General features: G+C 43.4%; 2 protein-coding genes across 3 annotated transcripts in view; one reads left to right on the forward strand and one right to left on the reverse strand.

Moving 5' to 3' along the window:
* The window catches only part of DYNC1I2 (dynein cytoplasmic 1 intermediate chain 2), a 54,666-nt gene extending 45,155 nt beyond the window's left edge, over window positions 1-9,511 (forward strand). The window contains exons 11-16 of one of the 2 annotated variants that reach the window (XM_066612227.1): window positions 1,768-1,881; window positions 2,721-2,854; window positions 3,705-3,849; window positions 5,695-5,835; window positions 7,676-7,801; window positions 8,743-9,511. In XM_066612227.1, coding sequence (XP_066468324.1) covers window positions 1,768-1,881; window positions 2,721-2,854; window positions 3,705-3,849; window positions 5,695-5,835; window positions 7,676-7,801; window positions 8,743-8,856 — 774 coding nt within the window. In that variant the 3' untranslated portion in view covers window positions 8,857-9,511. The remainder of the gene's footprint in view (window positions 1-1,767; window positions 1,882-2,720; window positions 2,855-3,704; window positions 3,850-5,694; window positions 5,836-7,675; window positions 7,802-8,742) is intronic. The other variant, XM_066612226.1, reaches the window with a different exon arrangement.
* A 4,637-nt stretch (window positions 9,512-14,148) lies between these two features.
* The window catches only part of SLC25A12 (solute carrier family 25 member 12), a 59,720-nt gene continuing 49,364 nt past the window's right edge, over window positions 14,149-24,504 (reverse strand). Inside the window, exons 14-18 of the mRNA XM_066612225.1 lie at window positions 21,091-21,231; window positions 18,278-18,416; window positions 16,171-16,329; window positions 15,936-16,026; window positions 14,149-14,750 (exon numbers count right to left, since the gene is read on the reverse strand). Coding sequence (XP_066468322.1) covers window positions 14,555-14,750; window positions 15,936-16,026; window positions 16,171-16,329; window positions 18,278-18,416; window positions 21,091-21,231 — 726 coding nt within the window. The 3' untranslated portion in view covers window positions 14,149-14,554. The remainder of the gene's footprint in view (window positions 14,751-15,935; window positions 16,027-16,170; window positions 16,330-18,277; window positions 18,417-21,090; window positions 21,232-24,504) is intronic.

The following is a 24,504-nucleotide window of genomic DNA, read 5'->3' on the forward strand; positions in this document are numbered from 1 at the left end:
TCTGCATATCCATATTTCGGGTGGGGAGCTGTCATATCTATAATCTAACTGCATTTCAGTTCAGATATATGTTTGTTTTCTCTGGCAACACATCAGACCCTAGAATGCATGGAGGTTATTAGTTAATAATTTCAACATTAATAGCTTCCTTGATCAAGCAGTTCCCTCATCTATACCTTGTGCTAGAGCAGGAGTGCCCAGACCCCAGCCCTGGGGCCACTTGTGACCCTCGAGGACTCCCAATCTGGCCCTCTGGGAGCCCCCAGTCTCCAATGAACCTCTGGCCCTCCGGAGACTTGCTGAAGTCAGTGCTGGCCTGATGCAACTGCTCTCAGCCAACTGTTTGACCTCTCGCGTGAGCTTTGGGACCCCTCCACTGCTTGCTGTTCCACATCTGTGATGCAGCAGCTGCAGCACAGGAAAGACTGGGTTTGCTTTGTGCAAGGCCTTTTATTGGCCTTAAGCTATTCCAAGACCATCATTCATTCATATAAGTTCCATATATTCATTTATATAAATTTATTCAAATTTGAAATGTAAATTCTTTTTTTTTCTGGCTCCCAACACAGTGTTAGAGAGATGATGTGGCCAAAAAGTTTGGACACTCCTGTGCTAGAGGATTGTTGTTAAGTTAGTCACTTTCTTAAAAACCTTTATTTGACTCTCCTCTCCTCCTGATGCATCACATTTTACCCCATTTGACTAATATTCAAGCCCTCCTTTTGTCACATATTCCCCATGTGTGACGTTCTTTACAGATGATCTCTTAGCAGAACCTGTCCAGTACTGCCTTGTTTGTCTTCAGCCAAGTTTAGGACACTACAGGGTGCACACAGCCTATGTGCAGGACTCCTATACCTTGCCAGGTTCCCTAGGCAGCCCAATTGGGAATCAGGTGCTCTGTTGTGGGGAAACAGTGTGTTGACATATCCAAGCTCATCATATCTCTTACCCTTAACTTATAAGTTCATTTTTAAAAAGTCCTAAGAATATGTCTAATGTCTGAAATTACTCTAAGAACATAAGAGCCCTGCTGGATCAGGCCAAAGGCCCATCTAGTCCAGCTTCCTGTATCTCACTGTAGCCCACCAAATGCCCCAGGGAGCACACAAGACAACCTGTGTCCTGCTGCTCTCCCCTGCATCTGGCAATCAGAGGCAACCTGCCTCTAAAACCAAGAGCTTGCATATACCTACTATGACTTGTAACCTGTAATGAACTTTTCCTTCAGAAATTTGTCCAATCCCCTCTTAAAGGCATCCAGGCAAGATGCCATCACTACTTCCTGTGGCAGAGTTCCACAAACTAATTACACACTGGGTAAAGAAATATTTTTTTCTGTCTGTCCTAACTCTCCCAACACTCAACTTTCGTGGATGTCCCCTGGTTCTGGTGTTATGTGAGAGGGAAAAGAGCGTCTCTCTATCCACTCTGTCCATCCCTTTCATGATTTTGTATGTCTCAATTATGTCCCCCCTGAGGTGCCTCTTTTCTAGACTGAAGAGGCCCCAACACTGTAACCTTTTCTTAAAGGAAGGTGCCCCAGCCCAGTAATCATTTTGATTGCTCTCTTTTGCACCTTTTCCATCTCCACTATATCCTTTTTGAGATGTGGCGTCCAGAACTGGACGCAATACTCCAGGTGTGACCTTACCATCGATTTGTATAACAGCATTACAGTATTAGCTGTCTTATTCTCAATGTCTTTCCTAATGATCTCAAGGTCTGAGAATCATTGCTAATCTATGTAGTACACTTTTATTCTAGCACCCTGTGTACTGTGTGAATGTGGTTGGGACACAGAATGCCCATAACCTCATCAGCATCTCAACTGATGGGAAGATCTGTTCATGGAGTCTGGACATGCTTTCACAACCACAGGTAAAATATTCAAGGCCTATCATAATATTAATGTTACCTTCTCAAACATGCAAAAGCTTGAATATTCAATTGAAATAAGAATTTCTTAGTAGATTTGATGATTGTACTAATTAATATTTTCCCAGCTAAATATTTTGTTGTTACAGTTTAAAACTTATAATATCCAAATTCTAATTATTCAGAAATATTTTCCTTCATGGGAGAACCATTAGTGTGTAATGCAGTGGTTCCCAAACTGAGCTGTGGCTTCCTGGGGAGCCGCAGAAACCAGCCAGGGGAGCTGCGGAATCCTTGTGAAAACCCACTGCCCTATGCATTTTATAGGATTGTAGCCCTAATAGGAAGCCACAGCCAATGGCCCAGTAGATCAAGGGAATCACCAATTGAAAAAGTTTGGGAACCACTGGTGTAATGGATAATGTTTAGAGCAAGGTCAACTACATTCATTCACTTGTGCTCACTTGGTGGTTTTAGTGTAAGTAAGTCAGCTCTCAACCTACCTTACTGTATGGTTTCTGAAGATAAAATCCATGTATGGCACACTGAATTACTCGGAGAAGGGAGATACAAATACGATAGCTAATCTGTAGTGTACCTGGTGGAAAGAACATTATTTATGAAATGTAGGTGGTAAGTATAGGTCATATATGTCCTCAAATACATTCTGAGAAATACTGTCATTACATAGTCTGTACCTTTACATTAAGTGCTTTTGATATGAGAACAAGGGTCTCTAGAACAAATGTTTCTTTGGAAGCTATTATCAAAAGTCCTATTTAATTCTTATAAAATGTTAGACAAGCTGAAACAAAAATGTGTGTTGATATATTTCTCCTCAGGATAGCATGGAGCTAGTTCATAAGCAATCCAAGGCTGTAGCTGTCACTTGTATGTCTTTCCCTGTTGGAGATGTCAACAACTTTGTCGTTGGAAGTGAAGAAGGCTCTGTGTACACAGCATGTCGCCATGGCAGGTGAATAGAAATTGAGATTCCATTTTTAAAGCAGGCAGTTGACCGCCCAGCTTGTTCTGTAACATGCAGATTTTGGGTGGCCTACTCTGTCTGGTAGAGGTTTCTGGGTACCTGAACTCTTTAAAAAAGGCATTCATTCATGTTCTAGAAACCTCTTATTAGCATCAATATCTCCCTGCTTCTGTGTAAGAATGGATTTTGAATTGGAGAATGAAGAATGTTTACCATTGTACTGGTCATTTGAATTGTGGCAGAACATCCCTAAACTCTCGCTTCTGTAGATAATTGTACAGTAACATCACGCACCAATCTTAAATTGGGCAGCATGTCTCCTGCTGTTCAATCTGTTTTGAAATTGTCTGGCTGTATCTTATCAATTGCTTTCTTAAATGAAATTGAGGCCCAGGTTCCAGCTCACACACACATCAACCCTTGCTGTACAGCACTTTGGTTTCAAACTAACCAAAATTGATGGTTCTTCCATTTAATCCGTACTGATACTATTGGGGATATATTGTCCCTGGTTTCACACTGAAAATTGCTCCAGCATCTCGTATCTCTAGAAGCTTCATGCTTATTGGAGGCAGCAACATCTTAGTCTTCATGATCTAAAAATTTAGCTTGCAATTAATCAGATGACATAGTATTTCCTAAATACAGTATCTGTTGGTTGCTTTTCTCTGTATAAAATCTATTTAATACATCATTTTTTAAAAATATAACTTTATTCAAATCTACTTTATGTGAACTTGTGAAGTTTCATTTTGTATGTTTGGAATGGCTAATAGCATTTTGTGCGAGTATTTTGTTTTTGAGAAATTCATATTCACTGTGTGTGCCTTTTAAACAGCAAAGCTGGAATCAGTGAGATGTTTGAAGGTCATCAGGGACCAATCACAGGTATCAATTGCCATGCAGCTGTTGGACCCATTGACTTCTCTCATCTTTTTGTCACTTCTTCTTTTGACTGGACTGTCAAGCTTTGGACTACTAAGGTATTTAAACATTGGAGTGCCTACCTTGTATTAATCTGTTAGGTCAACATTTTCATTGTGGTTTAATTGTTTTTCTATATGGAATGCATGTTAATGGAAACCATTCTGTGCAAATAGTAATTAAATTTAATATTTCTGTCATTAACCTGGTTAGACATAATAAAAGTGTTTAGTGTCAGTACTGTAATACATGTCTTGAATACAGCAGTGAAGCTATACCTATTTATGATATGTAGCCATCAAAAGTTTCTTCTTCGTCTTTGCACATTGAGCTAACTTAAGGCCCAATCCTATGGCCCTGTAGTGCTGGCGCTAGGTGTCGTAAACATGCCATAAAGCATGTTTATGGCACCAGGTTAGGAGGTAGTGCCAGTGCTGGACCTCAGCACTGGGAGGACAACTCCGCAGCACAGCTGACAGTAAGTCTCGCTGCCAGCCAGGGAAGCACCTTTGCAGGTTGGGGGGGGGGGTTGCACTGGGTGGGAGGAGGCCAGGACTGGGGGAGGAACCAGCCAGGGAGGAACCAGCCATGAAGTTGAGTCATGGAGGCCAGATTCAAAGCTCTGTGTTGGACTTGCAAGCCCAACATGGAGCTCCTTGGGTCTGTGCCAATGAATTAGCCGGCACAGACTCGAGGAGGCCCATTGCAGAGGCTGGGGCTTTGCTCAGGTGAAGGGGGCGAAAGTCCCCTTCCCTCAAGGAGACCTCCGGCAGCTTCCTGGCACCTACAGGATACAGTGGTCACCATTTTGGCACCGCTGTTCCCCCAGGCACCAGGAAGCATATGATTAGGCTGCGCATTCATGAAAACGTGCATCTTTCCACTATCTTCTAAATTCACTAATTTAGGTTCTCTCTAGTTGTGTTGTATTTTGATAAATCATTTTTTAGTCATTAAATATGGTGAACTTTTCAAAATATTTATGTTCTTTATGTTGGCTTTGTTGTGCCACATTATATGCATGTAAATATACTAATCAAAGAAATGCTTCCAGAAGGATAGCTGTATTTTTGTGTTTGCTACAACAGGTTGAGTCTATTAGCACTTTAAAAAACAGACCAATTTATTTTTAGCATAAGCTTTAAGGGACTACAAACCTCTTCATGTGATGACTAAGAGTAATATAGGGCGCAATCCTAACCCCTTATGTCAGTGCTTTCCAGCACTGACATAAGGGCAATGAAACTCTGAGGTAAGGGAACAAACGTTCCCTTACTTTGAGGAGGCCTCCATGAGTGACACCCAACAGCAGGATGCAGCACATGCCCTTGCTTCTTGGCCTTTTGGCTAAGATCTGTTTTTATCAGTGTGAACTCTTTGAAGCAGATGGTGGTTTGCTAACTTCATGAATGGCCCAGATTGCTTTGGAGTGGATCTAGTCCACCTACTGTTTGACCAAAATCACTCCTGCATGATTTTCAATGCAAAGATATTATAGTATTGTTTTTCTTCTTCGTGACAAACATTCTAGGGATGAAAAAAGTCCACTTGCCTTGTAACTTCTGAACTAAAGTGGCATTCTTTCAGATTTTTCCTCTACAACTTTGAAGACTAGGAAGTTTTTAAAAATTGAAATCTTGTCTGTTTTATTTAAAATGATACCACCAGGATATCTTGGGATGAGAGTTGCTTTTCTACTATGGGTATTGCCTGCACAGCATAAGGAAGAAACATTGCTAAACCTGTGTTCCTGTGTTCCTGTGTTCAAAATTAAAAGTGCTGCTTCAATTATTGCTGCTCATGTGTATAAAGAGCTCTTTACTATTCCACTTATCCTTAAATTTGATTGGTAAATCATGCTATACATTTCTGTTTACATATGTATATGTATGTCTCTTTTTCAGAATAACAAACCTCTGTACTCATTCGAGGACAACTCAGATTATGTTTATGATGTGATGTGGTCACCCACCCACCCTGCTCTCTTTGCTTGTGTGGACGGAATGGGAAGGCTTGACCTGTGGAATCTCAACAATGATACTGAGGTAAGGCAGAGTTTTGTTCAGTATTCCAAAGCTAGCAAGAGTGGTTTAGCTGTCTTCAAAAAGATAAGGTGCTGCATTAACTTGAATAGCAAAGATGTCTTAAATTATCTGCCTTCGTAGGTCACTGTGCTCCAAGAAGCAAATCTAACTAGTATATGCAGTCTTTTCCTGTCACACCAAGTTTGGTATACAGCTAACCCTTGGCCTTAGTGATGATGCTGATTACTACTACTACTACAACACCATCTGTCATTCTAAGAAGCAAGAATAGGATTGCAGCATATGCCATCTGCTCTTGTCAATGTATCACCTCTTCTTTGTCCATACTTGGATTTATTTCTCCTGGCATCTGATAAGATCAGCTTCATGTGTTGTGATTGTATTCTCTCTCTGCCTCTTCAGTGAGGTTCTTCACAAAGTTAGCTTATCACATCATCATATAAGCAGACAGTTGACATTTTGTAGTACTCATAAATGCATGTTCACTTTGTTATTACTGCTTCTACAACAAAATATAGCACAAGCAGTGTACTAGATACTTTACAGAATTAAAGAAATGATACTGGCACAGTGTAAGTTAAAACTAGAGCTAGTTTAGTGCTAGTTGTTTTTGCAAAAAATCAGGCTTGGGTGAATGAGGACTACTTAAAATAGCTTTTGTTATATATTTAAATTTTAACATATATTTACTAACTTTTATCCAAAGAACAGTAAACTTGTGTTTGAGACTTGGGGCCCTAATTTTATCATTACCAACATTGCATGGCAGAATATTTTTGCTCTGTGTGTTAGCACAAATGATAGTCATTAAACTCTCTACATCATTGTTTCCCAAATTGTGGGTTGGGACCCACTAGGTGGGTTGCAAGCCAATTTCAGGTGGGTCCCCATTCATTTCAATATTTTATTTTAATCTATTAGACTTGATACCATGGTGTGTGACTGCATTTGGAGAAATGTTACAGACCTGTACTTTTAACAAGCTATTACAGTTTGAGACTAATTATTTGCATGGGTTCCGTTCTAAGCAAAAAATGCACTATAGCAAATCAATTTAAAAAACAAAGTTTCTTTGCTCCATTGATTTTAAAACAGCCTTGCTGACTTTTGTGATGTAAGATAAGAGTCATTAACAAGACAATCCATCAATCCTTTATGTGATGTAAGATAAGAGTCATTAACAAGACAATCCATCAATCCTCCAAGAGCTTACAAAGGCGCTTCACGCAGTCCCTCCCATCACCAATGCAAAGTGATCACCTTTCTTTCACGTGCTCAGGGGGAAGGGAGGGGTCCACTGGGGGGAGAAGGATTGATGGATTGTCAGCCAGCTGCCCTCTCTCTCTCTCTCATTAATGAGGCTGTTGTTAAAGGACTGTTCAGTTTTTTTAACTGATTTTAAAGGGTGCATTTTTCCCCTTCTCCAGGGATCAGCACATTCTTTCTCATTTGCAGGGGTCCATTCCTGTTGAGTCAAATTCGTGTATAAACAATCCGTGTATAAATAGGCTGGACCTGTATGTATATTCATTTAACAATGATAGTAAATGGGACTATTTGGGACTATGGCACTTACTCTTGGGTAAGTGTGGGTAGGATTGCAGCCTAGGATTGTTAAAAATTTTCCTGCTTGATGATGTCACTTCTGGTCATGACATCACTTCCTGTGGGTCCTGACAGATTGTCATTCTAGAAAGTGGGTCCTGGTGCTAAATGTGTGAGAACCACTGCTCTACATGATACCAGTTTAATAATTGTATTTATACACTGGAAATTTTTGCAAATGTAAAACCAGATGAAGTTACAATAGGTTTAATTTGACTTTTTTTAACCCATGTAGGTGCCAACAGCAAGCATTACTGTGGAAGGTAATCCTGCCCTTAATCGTGTAAGATGGACAAATTCAGGACGCGAAATTGCTGTTGGTGATTCAGAAGGACAAATAGTAATTTATGATGTGGGAGAGGTAGGGACTGTTTCTTTTAAAGTTCTAACAAAATGTAAGGCAAATTGTCTTTCATTCTAATGGAAGGTATCTTTGGAATCCACTTTCCTCGTTTCATTTTCAGATGGGCATGTAACTGTGCATGTAAAGATACAGATTATTTTATCTATAGCAACAGCAGCCTAATATTAAAAGAAATCATATTTAAGTGAAATGAAGCTTTGAATTGTAATAGTTAGAACCCCATTTGGCAATTCATTTTTACTGGAAACCCGTCCCAACAAAAGAATACGTCAAGCTTCTATCTTCCCCACCCTCAAGTATCTGCTGCCCATTGTCTCAAATGCTGCTCATCCCAGCTTCTCTTCACATCATGGAATACACAGCTGTTGCAGACCAGATCTGGCTCAAAGCACACCCTCCACCCACTTCCAAATGGTAAAAAAAATAAGCCGCTCTCCATTTCCCACTCCATTTGAAACCTCAAGATTTTGAATAGGAGATAGAGCAGGTCAGACCACAGCTATGTCTGTCCCACAATAGCTTCTTCTGTTTAGGTTCTCAGCAAAGCATGCTTAGACTTGAGGTAATAAATTGTCCTGCCTACAGCTTAGAGTTCTTCCCCTTGACTTATGGTAAGATTCAGAGGGTAAGATCTTGGAAAATTGGTACATAGAAGTGTAGGAGCAGTGTGTGCACATGTTGGATCTGCCTATAAGGCCTCCTCCTGTTTTGCCACCAGATGAGGCCAAAATTAGAAGTGTGAATTAGTCACCACCTATGGTGATTTAAGTATCTGTTGTTCCTTCAAGGAACTCACAGTATTTTTACTCTCTGCGTTAAGATATGGCAACTTTCCCAAGTTTTGTTATACCTGAGGACTTGAAACTTTGTTTTGTACATCCAGCCCCATCCAATCATTTGTTCATTAATGCTCCTATATAACTTTTGTTTCTTTACAGCAAATTGCTGTTCCCCGAAATGATGAGTGGACGCGTTTTGGTCGAACATTAGCAGAAATAAATGCAAACAGAGCTGATGCAGAAGAGGAAGCAGCAACCCGAATTCCTTCCTAAAGCTTTGAAAACGGAATCTAGTAGTGAATGAGGGAATGGGTTAGAGAGGGCTTCAGCATAGCATGTGTTAGTCTGCAACAGAACTTCAAAGAAAACTGTGGATTTGACAAGTGTACAATGAGAACGGAAAAGGAATCTTGCAGAGTTGCTTTTGAATATCTAAATTGCACACAATGCTTAATCTGACCAATGTAACTTATCACTTTGACTTGGCAAGATGTTCTACTGAAACACTAACCACCTTGTATATTTAAAGTTACTTGGGTTGTCCCATTACCAATGGCATATAATTATTTCTGAAAAATTAAGTTAAGTTTCTAAATAAAAGCCTTCCTCAATGAACATCAATCCTGGGGGGAAAGTTAACTATAGTACTCTAATTGCTTAGAGTTAGGCATGTATCTGTTTACAGTAACCTTTATCCCGATAATTAGGCAGTAGGTTGTAGGCTACAGTTGTAGGTCATGTGTATGAATAAGAGTAACCCTTTTTTATTTAGCAATGGAAACTTTCTAAGCTGCTCAGTACTTTGGATTTTTTTGTTAAATCTGTGCAGTGTTTATAAATAAACATTACATGACCTTTTCTCATGGGTAATAGACTGAAGACTTCTTTTGTCTAGAAATGATGTTGCCAATTGTTTATTCAAGGGGGAAGCTGTGGGGGGTGTTGCTTAAATATTTTGGCCTATAATTTGATGTGTGTAGTTAATTTCCAAATGTGGGACTTCTACTAAATTAACTGACTTGATATGCGTTCCTTAATGCATCTTTTGCTTAAAATGAGAATAATGGTATATGAGGGTTATATCCTGAGAAGCTTGCTCCAAAGGATGGAGTCCTCAAGATAAATCCCTGGCATTTTCTTTTGCGTGGAAAATTTACTACAAACTATAAGGACTGTGCTTGGGATGGTGGCATAAGACCATTTTTGCTGTCACTTAGATTACCATGTATACTTGTGTATATGTTAAATTATGCCTTGAAACTGACCCTGAAAACCTGCTTACACAAATTAATGTTCTCCTTAGCTTCTAAGAATAGCTGCTTGGTGATTTGGGGGGTGATTTGGGGAGACTGGGCTGAGAAGTGGGATGTGTGGGGAAAGTGGGAGAACAAAAGCAGAGTTCGTTCTTGTTCTGAAGCAGCACAGAAATGGAGCTGTTCTTCAAAACAGAAGGTGAAGGAGCTTATGGCTCCTGTTTTTCTGCTGAAAAATCTGTTCTACTGGCAGATATTATCTAGGCCGTGATATGAAACAGTTTACAGAACACAAATTTTGTAAAAGTCTTGTGCACCACAGAAAAATGAGTGTGTTATTTTCATAAGGACAACATCTAATGCCCTTTTTATTTTTCTCACACCATGAAGTAGTTGACTGAGCAATACTGAGACTTTTGACTTGACTTTGAGGGGGCGGGACGTTGAATGCTCCCAAACAGTGTGATTTTGGAAGTAGGTAAATTCCAGAAAAGATTTTGGAGAGCTTAACAAGATTGTGGTAGTTTTCCCCCTTTGTTTGCCTCTGCTTCTCACTTTTGCCAACTGCCAGCCACCCTTTTAGTGTCATTCCTAGAGCATTCTGGGAAAATAAGTGTGTTTAATGAGCATGAACTAGCCTTGATTAATGTGAGACTTCCGATACTCAAAGATGGATTATGCATATAATATTTTATTTACATACAGGACTAACAGTCCAATCCTATCCACACTTTCCTGGGAGTAAGCCCCATTGACTCTAATGGGACTTACTTCTGAGTAGACATGCATAGGATTGGGCAGTAAGATTGCTATCACATTAAGTTGATTTCTAGACCAACTTTTCTCAAAGTGTACTCCTAGGGGCCTCGTGAGCACACCATAAAGTGGCTGCCATCTGCCCCTGCTCAGTTTGCTCATCCATTCCCTGCTTGTGGCTGTCCTTCCTCATTCCCCTCCAATTCTGACTCTGCTGATATTTGGTTTTGTACTTAGTGCTGTACCACACTGTGAATGCTCTGGGGCTTCTTACGACTCCTTTTAGGAATGTAATGGGCTGTAATGGCCCTTTACATTCATTCCTAAAATTTTGAGAACTGCTATTCTAGACTCTTGGTTGTAAATATGGCCAAAGCTCAAATATTCCTATTGTTTGTGTAAACTGAGAATAAGGACATAGTCTGTCTCTTGCTTCCAAAGCAACTGGGTTTGGATTCTAAGGAAGCCTTTTCAGATAATGGGAATTGAGATCAAAAGCAATGGAATGGGCCGCCACCCCCCCCCTTTGCAATTTCTTGTAGAGTCCCACTTGTGGTTAATATGTTAAAATGTCTTCAAGTGCTTATTCATTTTCAACATTTGATTGGAGTGCTAAAAACAGGCTGAAAGATTCTTTGAGGAAAGACAGCATGTGCAACAAGGCATGGATTCCAATTCTTCAGTGGTTCCCAGATGACTCAGTCTTTGCTTGTAGGTAGCTCCTTCTCTTAGCACAGGGGTCTTCAGACCCCGGCCCGGGGGCTAGATGTGGTCCTTAGCGAGCCTCTATCCGACCTGCCGTCAGCCTCTGTTCCCCTGAGAGCCTCTGGCCCAGTTGACCAAATACAACCGGAGTTGTGCTCGTGAAGTGGGGGAATGAAGATCCATTTAAGTGTGAACTTCATTTCTTGGGCTGTTGGTGCTTGGAGAAATCCTGGACATTTTTGAGCCCATTTATTCATTAATCTAAGTCAGGGGTGCCCAAACCCCGGCCCTGGGGCCACTTGTGGCCCTCGAGGCCTCTCAATGCGGCCCTCAAGGAGCCCCCCAGTCTCCAATGGCCTCTGGCTTTCTGGAGATTTGTTGGAGCCCACACTGGCCCGACACAACTGATCTCAGCATGAGGGCGACTGTTTGACCTCTTGCGTGAGCTGTGGGTTGAGGGCTCCCTCCACTGCTTGTTTTTTCATGGCTGTGATGCAGTAATGGCAGCAAAGGAAAATATAATAATAATAATAATAATATACAGTATTTATATACCGCCTTTCTTGGTCTTTATTCAAGACTTTATTCAAGGCGGTTTACACAGGCAGGCTTATTAAATCCACGCAGGGATTTTTACAAATTGAAAGAAGGTTCTCTCTTTCAAGAACCACCACATTCAAGATGTTACGCTCCGATCTGGTTTAACATTCTGGCCTCCATCCTCCCACGCTCCGAGCAGATGGAACAGCTCAGCTGCAGCTTGCCAGCTGCTTCAAGGTCGCACAGTGCCGGTGGCCTCGAACTGGCGACCTTGTGGATGTTAATCTTCAGGCAAATGGAGGCTCTACCCTCTAGACCAGACCTCCAGGAAAGGCCAGCCTGGCTTTGTGCAAGGCCTTTTATAGGCCTTGAGCTATTGCAAGACCTTCATTCATTCATATAAGTTCATCTTTAATATATTCATTTATTTAAACATATGTAAATTTATTCAAATTTTAAATGTAAATTAATTCTTTTTTTCCCTGGCCCCTGACAGTGTCAGAGAGATGATGTGGCCCTCCTGCCAAAATCTTTGGACACCCCTAATCTAAGTTCTATCTCTAATGTATTTATTTAAGTTTTATATTCAATTTTTTCCCAGCCCTTTGATGTGGCCCTTTGGCTGAAAAGTTTAGAGATCCCTGTCTTAGCAGAAGGTAGGGCCATGTGATCCAAAGCCTCCAAGGGGAGAGACTCCCAGACCAGGGGTGGCAAACCTTTTTGAGAGGATGTTCTCCAAGGTCTGAACAGCACTGCACCTGCACAACACATGCATCTACAGGGGGTAGCTGTGTACCCTTACCCAAACAACATCCTGACCCACTTGCAACCTCATGCACAGGAGATGCAGGACATTCAGCAGACTATACTCTGCCTCCAGAGCCATGGGTGTGTCATTACTTCAGCAAGAGCCACCTCTAGCTGTCAGAGATCATAGAGCAACTGGAGGTGGCTCTCACACAGACATACAGGGTCCTACTATCTGTGGAGAGATACCACATTATCACAAATCTGGAAGCATCTGTCTGGAGGACCGCCAAGCCAAACATACTAACACTGGTGCAACTGCTTGGGATGCTCACATCATGCCAGGACATGATACCCTGGGCCCAGTTCAGAGCTAGAGTCCTGCAGCACCATCTCCTCCCCAACCAGGACCACAGGCAACCACAAAAAAGACAGGTGACCCTAGACCAGGACCCGGACCCACACTGACCTCAGATGATGGATAAAGCCATGCAGACTGTGTTGCCAATACAGGACCCATATAGGACACTAACCTTCAATGATGTCCATCTGTGTGGGGAGCTCCGGCAGATGGCTCAAGGGCAATGGATGAAGGCAGAGGTAACCAAGACTATCAGCTTGGAGCCATCTTCCTGGCACTGCAGAGCCTCCCACCACAAGCAGCACACAGACCTCCTCCTCTACACAGACAACACATAGCAAAGGCATTCATCAACGGGCAAGGCAGAACAAGAGCCTCTGCCCTGTATTGGGAAGCATGCAAGCTCTTCACATGAGCAGAGAGCCACCTCCAGTCCAACAGGATCCTCCAGCCTAGGATTACACAACACTGCAGCAGACTGGCTAAGCAGACAAGACATTAATCAGGAGGAGTGGAGATTGCAGCCCAAGACCTTTGTACTCCTGACGCACAAGTTTGGACCAATGGTGGACTTCTTCACTACCCTGACCAACCACTAGGTCAGTGGTTGTCAAACTCTCTGGGAGAGTTTGAGCTGCTCTAATTCCTTGTGGAGGCGGGGAGGGAGGTAGTGACGCGATTCCCAGGAATCCCAGCTCAGGGGCTTGGCTGTATTTACCAGAGCCTCCTGCAGCCTCCCAGGAGTGCAGGGACCCCTGCGCAACCATCTGCAGGGCTTTCCCAAAGCTTAAGCAGTGAAAGTGGAGCAATTGCCTCCTCCTTGCTGCCCCCACCCCTTAAGGGGGCAGGGGCCAGGGCTCTCAGGCTGGGGCATCACAACACCCCAGTTTTAAAAGTCCTGCAGTAGGTGGAGACATTCTTTGCCACATAGGCTGGGGCAACTGATGCCCTACATCCTGCCATGGCTGAAGGGCCTGCTCTATGCCTTCCCACCCTTCTGCCTCCTACCCAAAGTTACCTGCAAGGCACAGGCAGGGGACCCAATAGCATCCCATTGGCCCAACTCAATTATATTGCCATAGAACAGACACTGCTTTTAGCTGGTTTGCACCCCATTCCTTTAGGTGGGAATATAGCAAGATAGTGCAGTACTGGATTTTTTAAAACCTCTTTTCAATGAATTGAAAAATGATCATCCTGTACTTTTGTTAAGTAAATTTTATTTCCACATGATTTTAATAAAACACTTTCAAAACTTTCTGTACATTTCAAACTATTTAGAACTGCAACACTAGTTTCTACAAATTCAGTTGCGTTTTAATGCCATGATGTCTCTGTACAAAGATGTACAATATGTACAGTAACATGAAGTGCAAGCTGTGCAAAGCCAAGCCCTGGTTAATTCATGCCTTTGGGATGGAAGAAACATCTATGCAGAGAATTTAAAGCTTGAATCAGTCTCCTGTGTGCAAATGATTATTTGAATATTCTATAGAAAGGAGTGATTCAGTGTTGATTCTCCATTCAGCACCATGCAACTGACTGGAGGAGAAGTGGAGTAGTTGCAGCTGTGTCTATTGCACCATTTTGTTTGGCTTGAAAGGTCAACTCAGGATTCCGTTGCTGCTTTGGGTTGTAAAGAAGGACCAGCAGCTGATCGAAACTTTGGAAGAGAGAGGCCAAATTTGTTCTCTATGCCAGCAAAAGTAGCTGTAGCAAGTCGATATCCTCCTATGTGATCAGGATTAACAGGAGGCAGGTCTGAGATCCGAGACTTGGGTGGAGGTTCTGAGCCAGAAGGTTTGCTAGTGGAAGGCAAACAGAAAATTCAGTATCAGTTGACAGCTGTAATAACCCAGATCTACCATTCCCTATCCCAGGAATGTCCCACTAGTTTCATTCACTTGGAATCAACCTACTGTAGATGTAGGGTTTAGGTTCAGGTTCCCTCCACTGGAGCACCCTTTTGTATAATTGCCTAACATCTGGTAAAACAGGATTAGTCTATTCCACTATCAATTCTATTGAGCCCAATTCTATCCCATTATCCAAAGGCAATGCAGCCCCAAGGGAACAAATGTTCCCTTACCTTGAGGAGGCCTCTGCAACTGCCCCCACCACCAAAGAATGGGGCCCCAAGTCTCTTTACAAGCAACAGTTCAGTATACTGAGAGTTTAACAGCCACAGTCTGAGAGTAGTTCACCATTTCCATTAAAGTCAGTGGGTTTAAATACTCTTGAGTGTTGAATTATTGCTCTTAAATTTAACATTCAGATAAATATTAGCATATTTGAATCACATCAGGACTAAAGCAATTGTGTTTGGACACAATTCTTTAATACTGTAGATTGTAGATGTTCTCAGAAAGATAGTCCATGAGATTTTAAAATTCAATAATAAAGGAAAATTCCCTTGCAGTTAAATAGTTACTATCTTGTGTCTTGAAAGTGGTGGTGGTGGAGGATTATATTTCTAGGCATCTAGAACAGGTTTACTGTTCTCACAAGCTGAGGATTGAATCCAAAGAGTCATGACTTATATCCCACTAATTTCAGAGGGGCCTAATCATGCTTGTATCGACAAACAGTTAAGTCTTTCTGTGTAAGTACATAAGGTGGTATTCCACAATGCTGCAGACTGATATGAATACTGCTACTAATAGTTAGACTGGACTATTAGACCATATATAATCACCCATGTCACCGGTTTTTGTACTTAGTGAGGTTCATCTGCTAGATTGAATCTTAATGCATTTTATCTTGCTACACACTACTGAACTGGGTCTTACAAGACTGAGGGCCCAATCCTATCCAACTTTCTTGCACCGGCACAGCTGTAATGCAGCCCTGAGGTAAGGGCATGTTTCCATACCTTGAGAAGGCCTCTGTGACTGCCCCCCTACCACAGAATGCAGTGCATGCCTCATGGGCACAGCTGCACTGGCACTGGAAAACTGGATAGTAATTGGCCCTTAAACAGTTACACTTACATGCCTCCGAAATCAACATAGAACCATCGCTGCAGTAGTTCATAGGTCAGTAGGGTGACACCAAACTGAGGTGAAGATCTGAACACGCGGGCTGTAAAAAGAGAACAAGATAGGTGTAAATGGTGTCAAGGTAGAGCACAGGTTTCAAAGGGGCTACAAGGACTTAGTCCTCTATTTCAGTATTGATTACAAACATTAAATTCACACACATCTCCTCCCACTCCTTTTTCCCTACCTCCAGCTCCCTTCCAGAAAGCAATAGGGCCTTCTTCTCGAAGTATCTTTACAAAGCAGTCAATAACTCCATTGTATGTTGTTTGGCCAGCACGAGCAGCCACTTGCAGTCGGGTCTTGATGACATCAGCAGGGGTCACCAGGGAAGCAGCAGGCACACCTTCCAAGTGAAAGCAGCAGTGAATTGAGACCAAACATCAGAAAGGTAAAGCACAACTTCAGCAAATGCATTGCCATTCTTCAAATACTTGAGATTCAAGTTTTTTTTTAAGCTGTCTATTTTTTTGTGTAGCTGTGCACTTCGTGCCAGGATACATTTTGCCATATAGCTATATACTGCTAGGGCCACTGCTGATCAGAAGCACCTTGAAACATTTTGCAATATTGATGCATTTGTTAAAAGCTGCATTATTCCATTAACAGTGTAACACTTTTAGTACCTACTATGGAAACAAGGGATTGAGTGTGACAAAACTTTTGGGTCTGCCCCCCCCGTCCAGTTTTATTTACATGACTATCAATGAAACATATGGCTCCAATCTGACACTGTCTAAAGCAGTAATTACCACAATCCTGACCTTCTCACAAAGAGCAGGAGCCTCTGCATTACAGGCTTGGAAAGGAGGCAGTGGCTGCAATATAATCTGAAGCCTTTCCACACCTCACATACAGCTATTATCACATGTGGCTACATGGAATTCTGCTGGACACAGCAGATGGGGGGCAGGGAGAGCCATCTGAGTGATCCCCACTGCATGCCATACATTTGAAGTGTTTTGATAGATTCTTCAAGTTCTAGGCAAAATAATTTTGGCTTCCTGCTACCAAGACTTTAATCCAGGAGTTCCCAAAGTGTGTCATGATGCATTAGGGCAGCCTTTTCAACCACTGTGCCGAGGCACTCGGGTGTGCTGCCAAGGGTCGCCGGGTGTTTGGTGGAGGGTCATTTATTAATAGGACCATTGGGGATATGAGCCCCCCACCAACAGCAAGGTGTGCCTTGTCAATTGTCCAAAAACTGATGGTGTGCCTTGACAATTTTAGTACCTTGTCAGTGTGCCATGAGACGAAAAAGGTTGAAAATCACTGCATTAGGGTGTCACAGTGCACTCACAGGCAGAGACGTACCTGAGGGGGGGAAGGAGGACAAATGCCCTGGGCGCTAGGCTTGGGCGGGGCAGCACTTTGCCGCCACCCACTCCCACTGTGGCACCCCCCCTCGCAGCACTCAGTTGGCCACCAATAGTATCGGCACGCTGATCCCCAGAGGTGTTCTGAGAGCCAAAAATGGTCATTTCCGGTTTTTGGCCCACAACTGGAAGTGACAATTTTCAGCCCTTAGAAGGTGTTCTCTCTCCAGTCTTCAGAACACTTCTAGGGGAAGGCAGTGGGCATGAGGGGGCAGCACCTCCAAGGGGGGGGTGACGCCCTTGAAGGTGTGGCTGCAAGTGCCATAGGGGCTAGGAATGCCATTGCTCACAGGGATGTGGTGGGGGGGATGTCCCCTCCTACCTGTTCTTCCAGGTGCCAAGAGCTTGAATCCTGCAAAATCTTGTGGCATTTGAGTGCCACCATCCTGGATCTAGTGAGATTTCACAAGATCCAAGATGGCGGCACCTAGCTGAGCCAGGAAGAAGAGACTGCAGGGGTATCATGATACTGGTAAGTTTAGGAACCATTGCCTTAACCTCTAAAATGCTATCAATCCTCAGTTTGCACAAACTACAAAATTGAGTTTTCTCCTAACTCTTGGTAAATAAAACTAGGCAAGATTTTACTTTGCTATCTTTCTTTGGAACTTAGACACAGTATCCAAGGTGGAGAGCTTTGAAACAACTGCAAACATCCCCACTGAGGCCAACAGACCACATTTTACTACAAGTTGCTGAGCTGCATTAAGCTGTTTATCCACATTATGCAAATGTAATTAGTTCTCATCAAAATTACACTACCTCCCACCAAGGATAAAAGTGATCAAATTTAGATTAAGTTAGATACAATAGTGTATTAGCTTCCTATGCATGGTTCTGATGAATATTAACTTGCCAAGAACAGGGGTGGGGTGGGCAGAGGACAAATGTCTTTTGCAAATTATGCTGTAAACTTACCTGCAATAGCACCAGCTGTAAGGAGATTAAGCCCTCCTACATGGCCATTTTCATCTGCAAGCATCAGTTTACAATGAGCATAAACAGGAAAGTAGATGGCAGAAAAGGGAATGTCTCGGAGGAAACACGCTTTGGCACCCTATCATATGAAAAAGGAAACACCACAGACAGGTCACATGAGTGTAGAAAGTCAAACTGCCTGGTCACAAAAAAAGCCCTTGGGCAGAGACTCAAAGTCTTCAGGTGCAGTTGGGGGAAGAGAATCCAAAAACGTGGGCCCAAGTTTTCTGTATCTAAAATGGAATAGTTTTGATTCTGGGAGACCACTTCAATGCCACAATGCCAAATATCTATAATCAGGTGTCAGACTGAAATACAAGGTGGGAAAGGATCAATCCAAGGCCACAATCCTGAAAACGTGTGCAGGGAGAGATGGCGTTCCTCAGCATCCTTTCTGGCTCCATTCAGGGCCGTTGCACTTCCGTATCAACTGGGCTACAGATTATGCTTACAACTGGATCTAAGGATGCCCCCTCTTATCTATGCCCAGTGTATTTCTACTTGTAACCACCCCAGTACTCTTCCCACAGTCAAATCCACTGGTCATGTTTGCAGGGGGGAATTTAAGAGGCATACGGTACAAATGGATATATGTACACATCCTTTGTTGACATTTGTTTCAAGCCTAGTGGCCAAGTCTTTATAACAATCCCTTCACTCCATTCAGATTAGTCTGGGCTGCATTTTAAAATTGGTCCACAACAAGCCTCCTTTAAGATGGCTGTGTGATTTACAAAGGCATTCTTCTTACCTTAGTACAGTGGTTCCCAAACTGTGAGTCATGGCTCTCCGGGGAGCTGCAGAAACCAGCCAGGGAGCCATGGAATCTTCACAAAAAATCTGCTGCCCTATACAGGTGGGGCTTCGGTATCCATGGGGGATCCATTCTCGGACCCCCTGCAGAAGCCAAATTTTGCGGATAAACACATCTGTAATTGGCCCCTTTAAGCCCTGTAGAGCACTCCAGTTGCCTCCAGAGAGCTTTCTGAAGCCCAGAGGTAGCACACATCCGCCCGCTGCCTCTGTGGGCTTCTGAATGGCCGTTTCTGGCTGAAAAACACAACTTCTGGTTTCCCTACACATGGTTTCGCTCAGGCGGAAACGCGTTTTCTGCAGGCTTCAGAAAGCCCTCTGGTGGCAGCCCTCAGAGGGCTTCCTGGTGGCAACCGGAGTAGAGCTTTGGTTGCCTCCGGAGGGCTCAGGTGGGGATAATTCTCGCTCCACACTGGTTCAGGAGACCTGTGTTGAGCCAGATTCATGGATGCAGAATTCATAGATATGGAGGCCCCACCTGTACAATGTATAGGATTGCAGCCCTAATGGGGATCCATGGCCAATGGCCCAATAGGCCAAGGGAGCTGCCAGTCAAAAACGTTGGGGTACTACTGCCTTAGAGCCCAATCCTGAGCTCTTACCGCAGGTCCTCCATTGGCACTAACTGTCACAAACATGCGGATGGGCACGTATGCATCTCAGCACTGGTCCAGTGCCGGTGCTAGCTCTGAACTGCCAGGCAGCGGAGAGGTAGGTGGGGTTGTGGGAGGAAGTGGCTTTCTGAGGCAGGGAGAGTGGGGAGGAGGTGTGCTGGGGGAGGGAGGCAGGACAGAGGAGGGACCAGAGGAGCTCTACTCCTTCGTATCCAGAGCCTCTGGGTTGGACAGAATCATGCCTTAACCGGGGGAAGGGGACAAAAGTCCCCTTCCCCCAGGAGCCAGCGGCGGCTCCCTGTTGCGTGCAGGATGCCGTGGCAGCCGTTTCGGTGCCATGGTAGTCCCCGCGAAACGAGCAGCTCAAGATAGGGCTGCCCATGTGTCAGTTTGCAGGATACAAAAGACCAGCTGCACTAAAACTTTGGCCCAGCTACACAGGAAAATGCTATATAGCTGTGCAATTCCTGATCGCCAAGTTATGAATGAATGTTACTATTCTGGAAGCAAATGTACACAGGTGGTGGCACAAGGCCTTAAATAAATATGCTGTACCAGTATCTTGCAAGAGTCCAGCTGCCTATGTCTACTGAAGTATTAGCCCCTTGCACTGGCAAAGAGTGTGAGAAGAAATACTCTTCCTAGTTTAAGAAAAATAATAGCTTCTGCTCCATTACCTCTGATCTGTAATGATGGAAGTAAGTAGACCTGCAGGGAAAGAATCTGTTTGACTGGCATTCTGCTCAAGTACAGTACAGTACGAGTTTAGGTGGGTTTTTTTAAAAAGGAACAGAATTCATTATTGACAAATCCCTCACTTAACTTCTTAAAGATCTGAATCCTGCTAAACGCTGCAACTGTTTCACTGTTGTCAAATCATTAAGACAAAGAGAGCAGCCCACTGTGAACGTAACAATAGAGATACTGGAGACACAAAATAAACGTAAGACAATTTGGGCCTCCAAAACAAACACAAAAGGAGAGCAAAAGAAACTTTGGTTCCTCCCCCCGCCCAACTCCCACGAACTGAAACGATCCGATCCGTGCCAGCAGCCAGCAAGCAGGTCTGCAATCGCAGACTCCCTACAGCTTGGCATAAAAGCCTGTGGAAGAAAGCGGGGGAGTGTTTTTGTGCATCCCACTGCCACTAATATAAATGTGGGCTTCTCTTCGCTTTCAGCTATGGGGCTACACTGCAGGAAGAGATTGTTTTCAAATTTTAAAAGATTTCTCCCCCCCCAGTATTTTTTTTTTGTTTCAACAGCTTCTCCTACAAATTTAGCACACACGATGCAACAAGCAGAGCACTCAAACGCCACACCATACCTTATAAAGGCCCAAAATCCCCAAGTCCTTTAGAACGGTGAGGGCCCTAACTTTGGGCCCTGTTGTGATTTCTCCTGCCACCTGCAACCGAATCTTGACAATCTCCAAGGGATTCGTGAAGATGACCTGTGAACCTCCTGCCTGCAAGACAACAAAAAATAAAACTGATCTCTTCAAATAAGGCACATCATTAATTAGCCCATTGGCCTAATAGCAATGTGTGATCTTTTGCACACAATGAACCTGCGTCTATATTTGCTTTACACACACACACACACACACACACACACACACACACACACACACACACACAAGATCCTGAGTTTATTTTGACAGTCCTCAGGCTGGTTGGTTCCAATCAGCCCACCAGCAGCATGTGACATGTTTAGTTCAGACACTAATGGGATGCTCCACTAAAGCCAGTACTGTAAACAAGTAAATGACAGACACACAGCCAAGCTGAGGTGGAAAATCAGTGTCAATCAACATATATTGTCACTTATTAAAATAAAAGTTATGCAATGCTTTCTTTTCCATATAGAAATATTAAGTGCTTTTTCAAGACAAATGAAATGTTGGATCCTAGCCTCCTTAGACACTTAGAGCCAAATCCTATCCAACCTTCCAGCCTGGTGTAGCTGTGCCAATGGGGTGTTTGCTGCATCTTGTTATGGGAGGGTAGTTATGGAGGCCTTCACAAGGTAAGGGAACATTTGTTTCCTTGCCTCAGGGCTGCACTGTAACTGCCCCAGTGCAGGAAAGTTGGATAGGATTGGGCCCTTAGTGGGAGCAGCAGGCCAGGCAAAGTATTCACTGAGCTTCTTGTTGGCCCTGTATCAGCAGTTTATTTTATTTATCTCTTTTTATCCCACCATTCCTCCAAGGAGCTCAGGGTGGTGTACCTGGTTCCTTCCATCCTTTTGTCCTCACAACAACTCTGTGAAGTAGATTAGGCTCATCAGTTTGGAGGTGCCAGAAGGGCTGCAGAAGGGGTCGAAGGTTCCCTGTGCCCTCCAGAGAGCCATAGCAACTCCCAGGTAAGTTGAAAAAATCCTTCCCTCTCCAGTAGCAGCACAATTGTCCCAACTGTGTTGCTGCCCCTTCCCCTTCCATCCCCAGTAAATACTTACTGGTTCCCAAACTCTTCTTGAGAAACCATTGCCTGGCCTAGACAATTGCCTTTCCTAGACCTGGCCTAGACCATTGCCTCTCCCAAGGGCTGCCTGAGATAAAGCAAGTAGCTCATTTTACACTAAGCCAGGTCTCTCCAAATCCCAGCCTGCAGGTCAGATCCAGGATTTGGAGGATCTGAGCGGAGCTTACCCAGATCAGGACAATACAATGCTCCAGGCAGTCACATCTGCCCGGAAATCTGGGAGCAATGCTCGCTGAGGCATCGCACCATAGATGTGACTGCCCAGAGCATCACATTGTCCAAATCTGGGGCAAAGAAGAGCCGTGGCGCGCTGGAACAGTAAGTGCTGGTTGTGCCGGGGAAGGCATTCCTGGTGCATAGTGATCTCCAGTTTGGAGACCTCTGCACGAAGGCAACAATCTAGGCAATTCATCTGAGAGTAAGGACTGTGGAACACATTGAAACTTATGTCTGAGTAAACACGCATGGCTTAGCATTCTAGTATACCTTATATTTAACTCAGATTTTAAAAATTTCATCTTTCAATGTATATATTTGTTTTAAACTACTCCAATCCATTTCCAAGAGTCTGGGATGAAAGAAGCTAGCAGATCTTTAAATGGAGGACAATACATTTCAGAGGAGGAATAAGGGCAAGGAGAAGAAAACAAACTTATGGAGACATTTCAAGTTTATTATCTAGTAAAGTGATTTTCAACCTTTCACCTCACAGCACACTGGGAAGGAACTAAAATGGTCAAGGCACACCATCAGATTTTTGACCATAGACAAGGCACACCACACTGCTGGTGGGAGGTTTACATCTCCTGCTGGTCGTACTAATAAACAACCCTCTCCCAAATTCCCGTGACACACCTGGAGACCATTCATGGCACACCAATGTGCCATGTGTGGTTGAAAATGTGCACCAATGTGCACACCAATGTACCACAGTGGTTGAAAATGACTGATCTAGTAGTTTTAGTGGACCACGGCTATGGGTGACCACGGCTCATGATGAGCTCCTGCACTTTAAAATACACTACTGCTTCTAGCCCAGAGATGAGCCATTTTAGCACAGAAGTCAATAAGGCATGTCCTGGTGGCAGCTTCCCATCCTCTTGAACTCGCTGCAATCAAGGGCATTCCCATATCCAAGAGGAGCTTGTTAAAATTAAAGCATTAAAATTAAAGCACTACGCGCAACCATCCTGGCTGTCGGAATAAGCGGAAAGTGATGAAAGTGTTGCAGTGGCAGTTGTCAGTGTTTAACAATTCTGCTTAGTGGTAAAAGGTGAGCGGAATGAAAAATTGGCTTTTGTTACTTTAAATCATTGGCAGGGCTCTTAGGCTTGCATATGAGAGCTTTTTACCGTTTTAACTGGAAATTCATTGTTTAAGAATGAATAATGAGCGCACCTCCATTACCACATCTGTTACAGTAAAAGAAAAAAAAAAAGTAAGATACAGACAGAAACAAACAGACTGACATTCCCCATTTCTCCAGCCTGGGCATGACACAAATTTAACAGCTGTCAAGTTGTTTTATATTTCATTAGCAGAGCAGAAGTGCCATCCCTCACAGGATGTTGCTGCATGAGCTGCTCTCTGCAAGTTGTGCATTTTTAACCCAAGACGTCCACCAAGCTGCATTTCAAATTTCACAGGGAGATTTAACATGACAGTTTCACTCCAGAAGCATGTTAACGGACCTGGGAGTGACATGTTTAGACTTTCCTGCGGTATGCTATATCGGAACCACCCTTCACTTCGAGAAAAGTGCAGGGGTCATTGTAACGGTGACGGGGCTTTTTTTACCTACTTTACAGCATTCTTCTGCCTTTATCAAAGTTAATCCCCTTGGCAAATTAAAATGTGAGGTGCTTAACATGGTCAAAATTCTTTAGCACTTATCCATTTCAGTTAAAAATGTTTTTGATCAGCTTGCCCATCTGAGAGAGGAGAGAATACAAACTGCAAGTGGAAATGTTTGTTCACTCCCCCCCCCCCACGCTAAACAGGAAGGTCTACTCTACTCAAATAGTAGGCCACATGATAAAAGCTTAAAATTGGCTTTAAATTCTACACAGAATTTAAAGATACTGGATACTGGAGTACTGGATAGATACAGTACTGGATACTGGAGACCAGAAAGATTGCCTGCTCCATTAAGAGCCAGGGTGGTGTAGTGGTTTGGGAGGTGGACTTAGACCTGGAAGATCCAGGTTTGAACCCCACCTCAGACATGAAGCTTCCTGGGTGACCTTGGGCCTTACCTA

This window comes from Tiliqua scincoides, chromosome 1 (assembly GCF_035046505.1).
Source record: "Tiliqua scincoides isolate rTilSci1 chromosome 1, rTilSci1.hap2, whole genome shotgun sequence".
Taxonomy (NCBI): Eukaryota; Metazoa; Chordata; class Lepidosauria; order Squamata; family Scincidae; genus Tiliqua; species Tiliqua scincoides.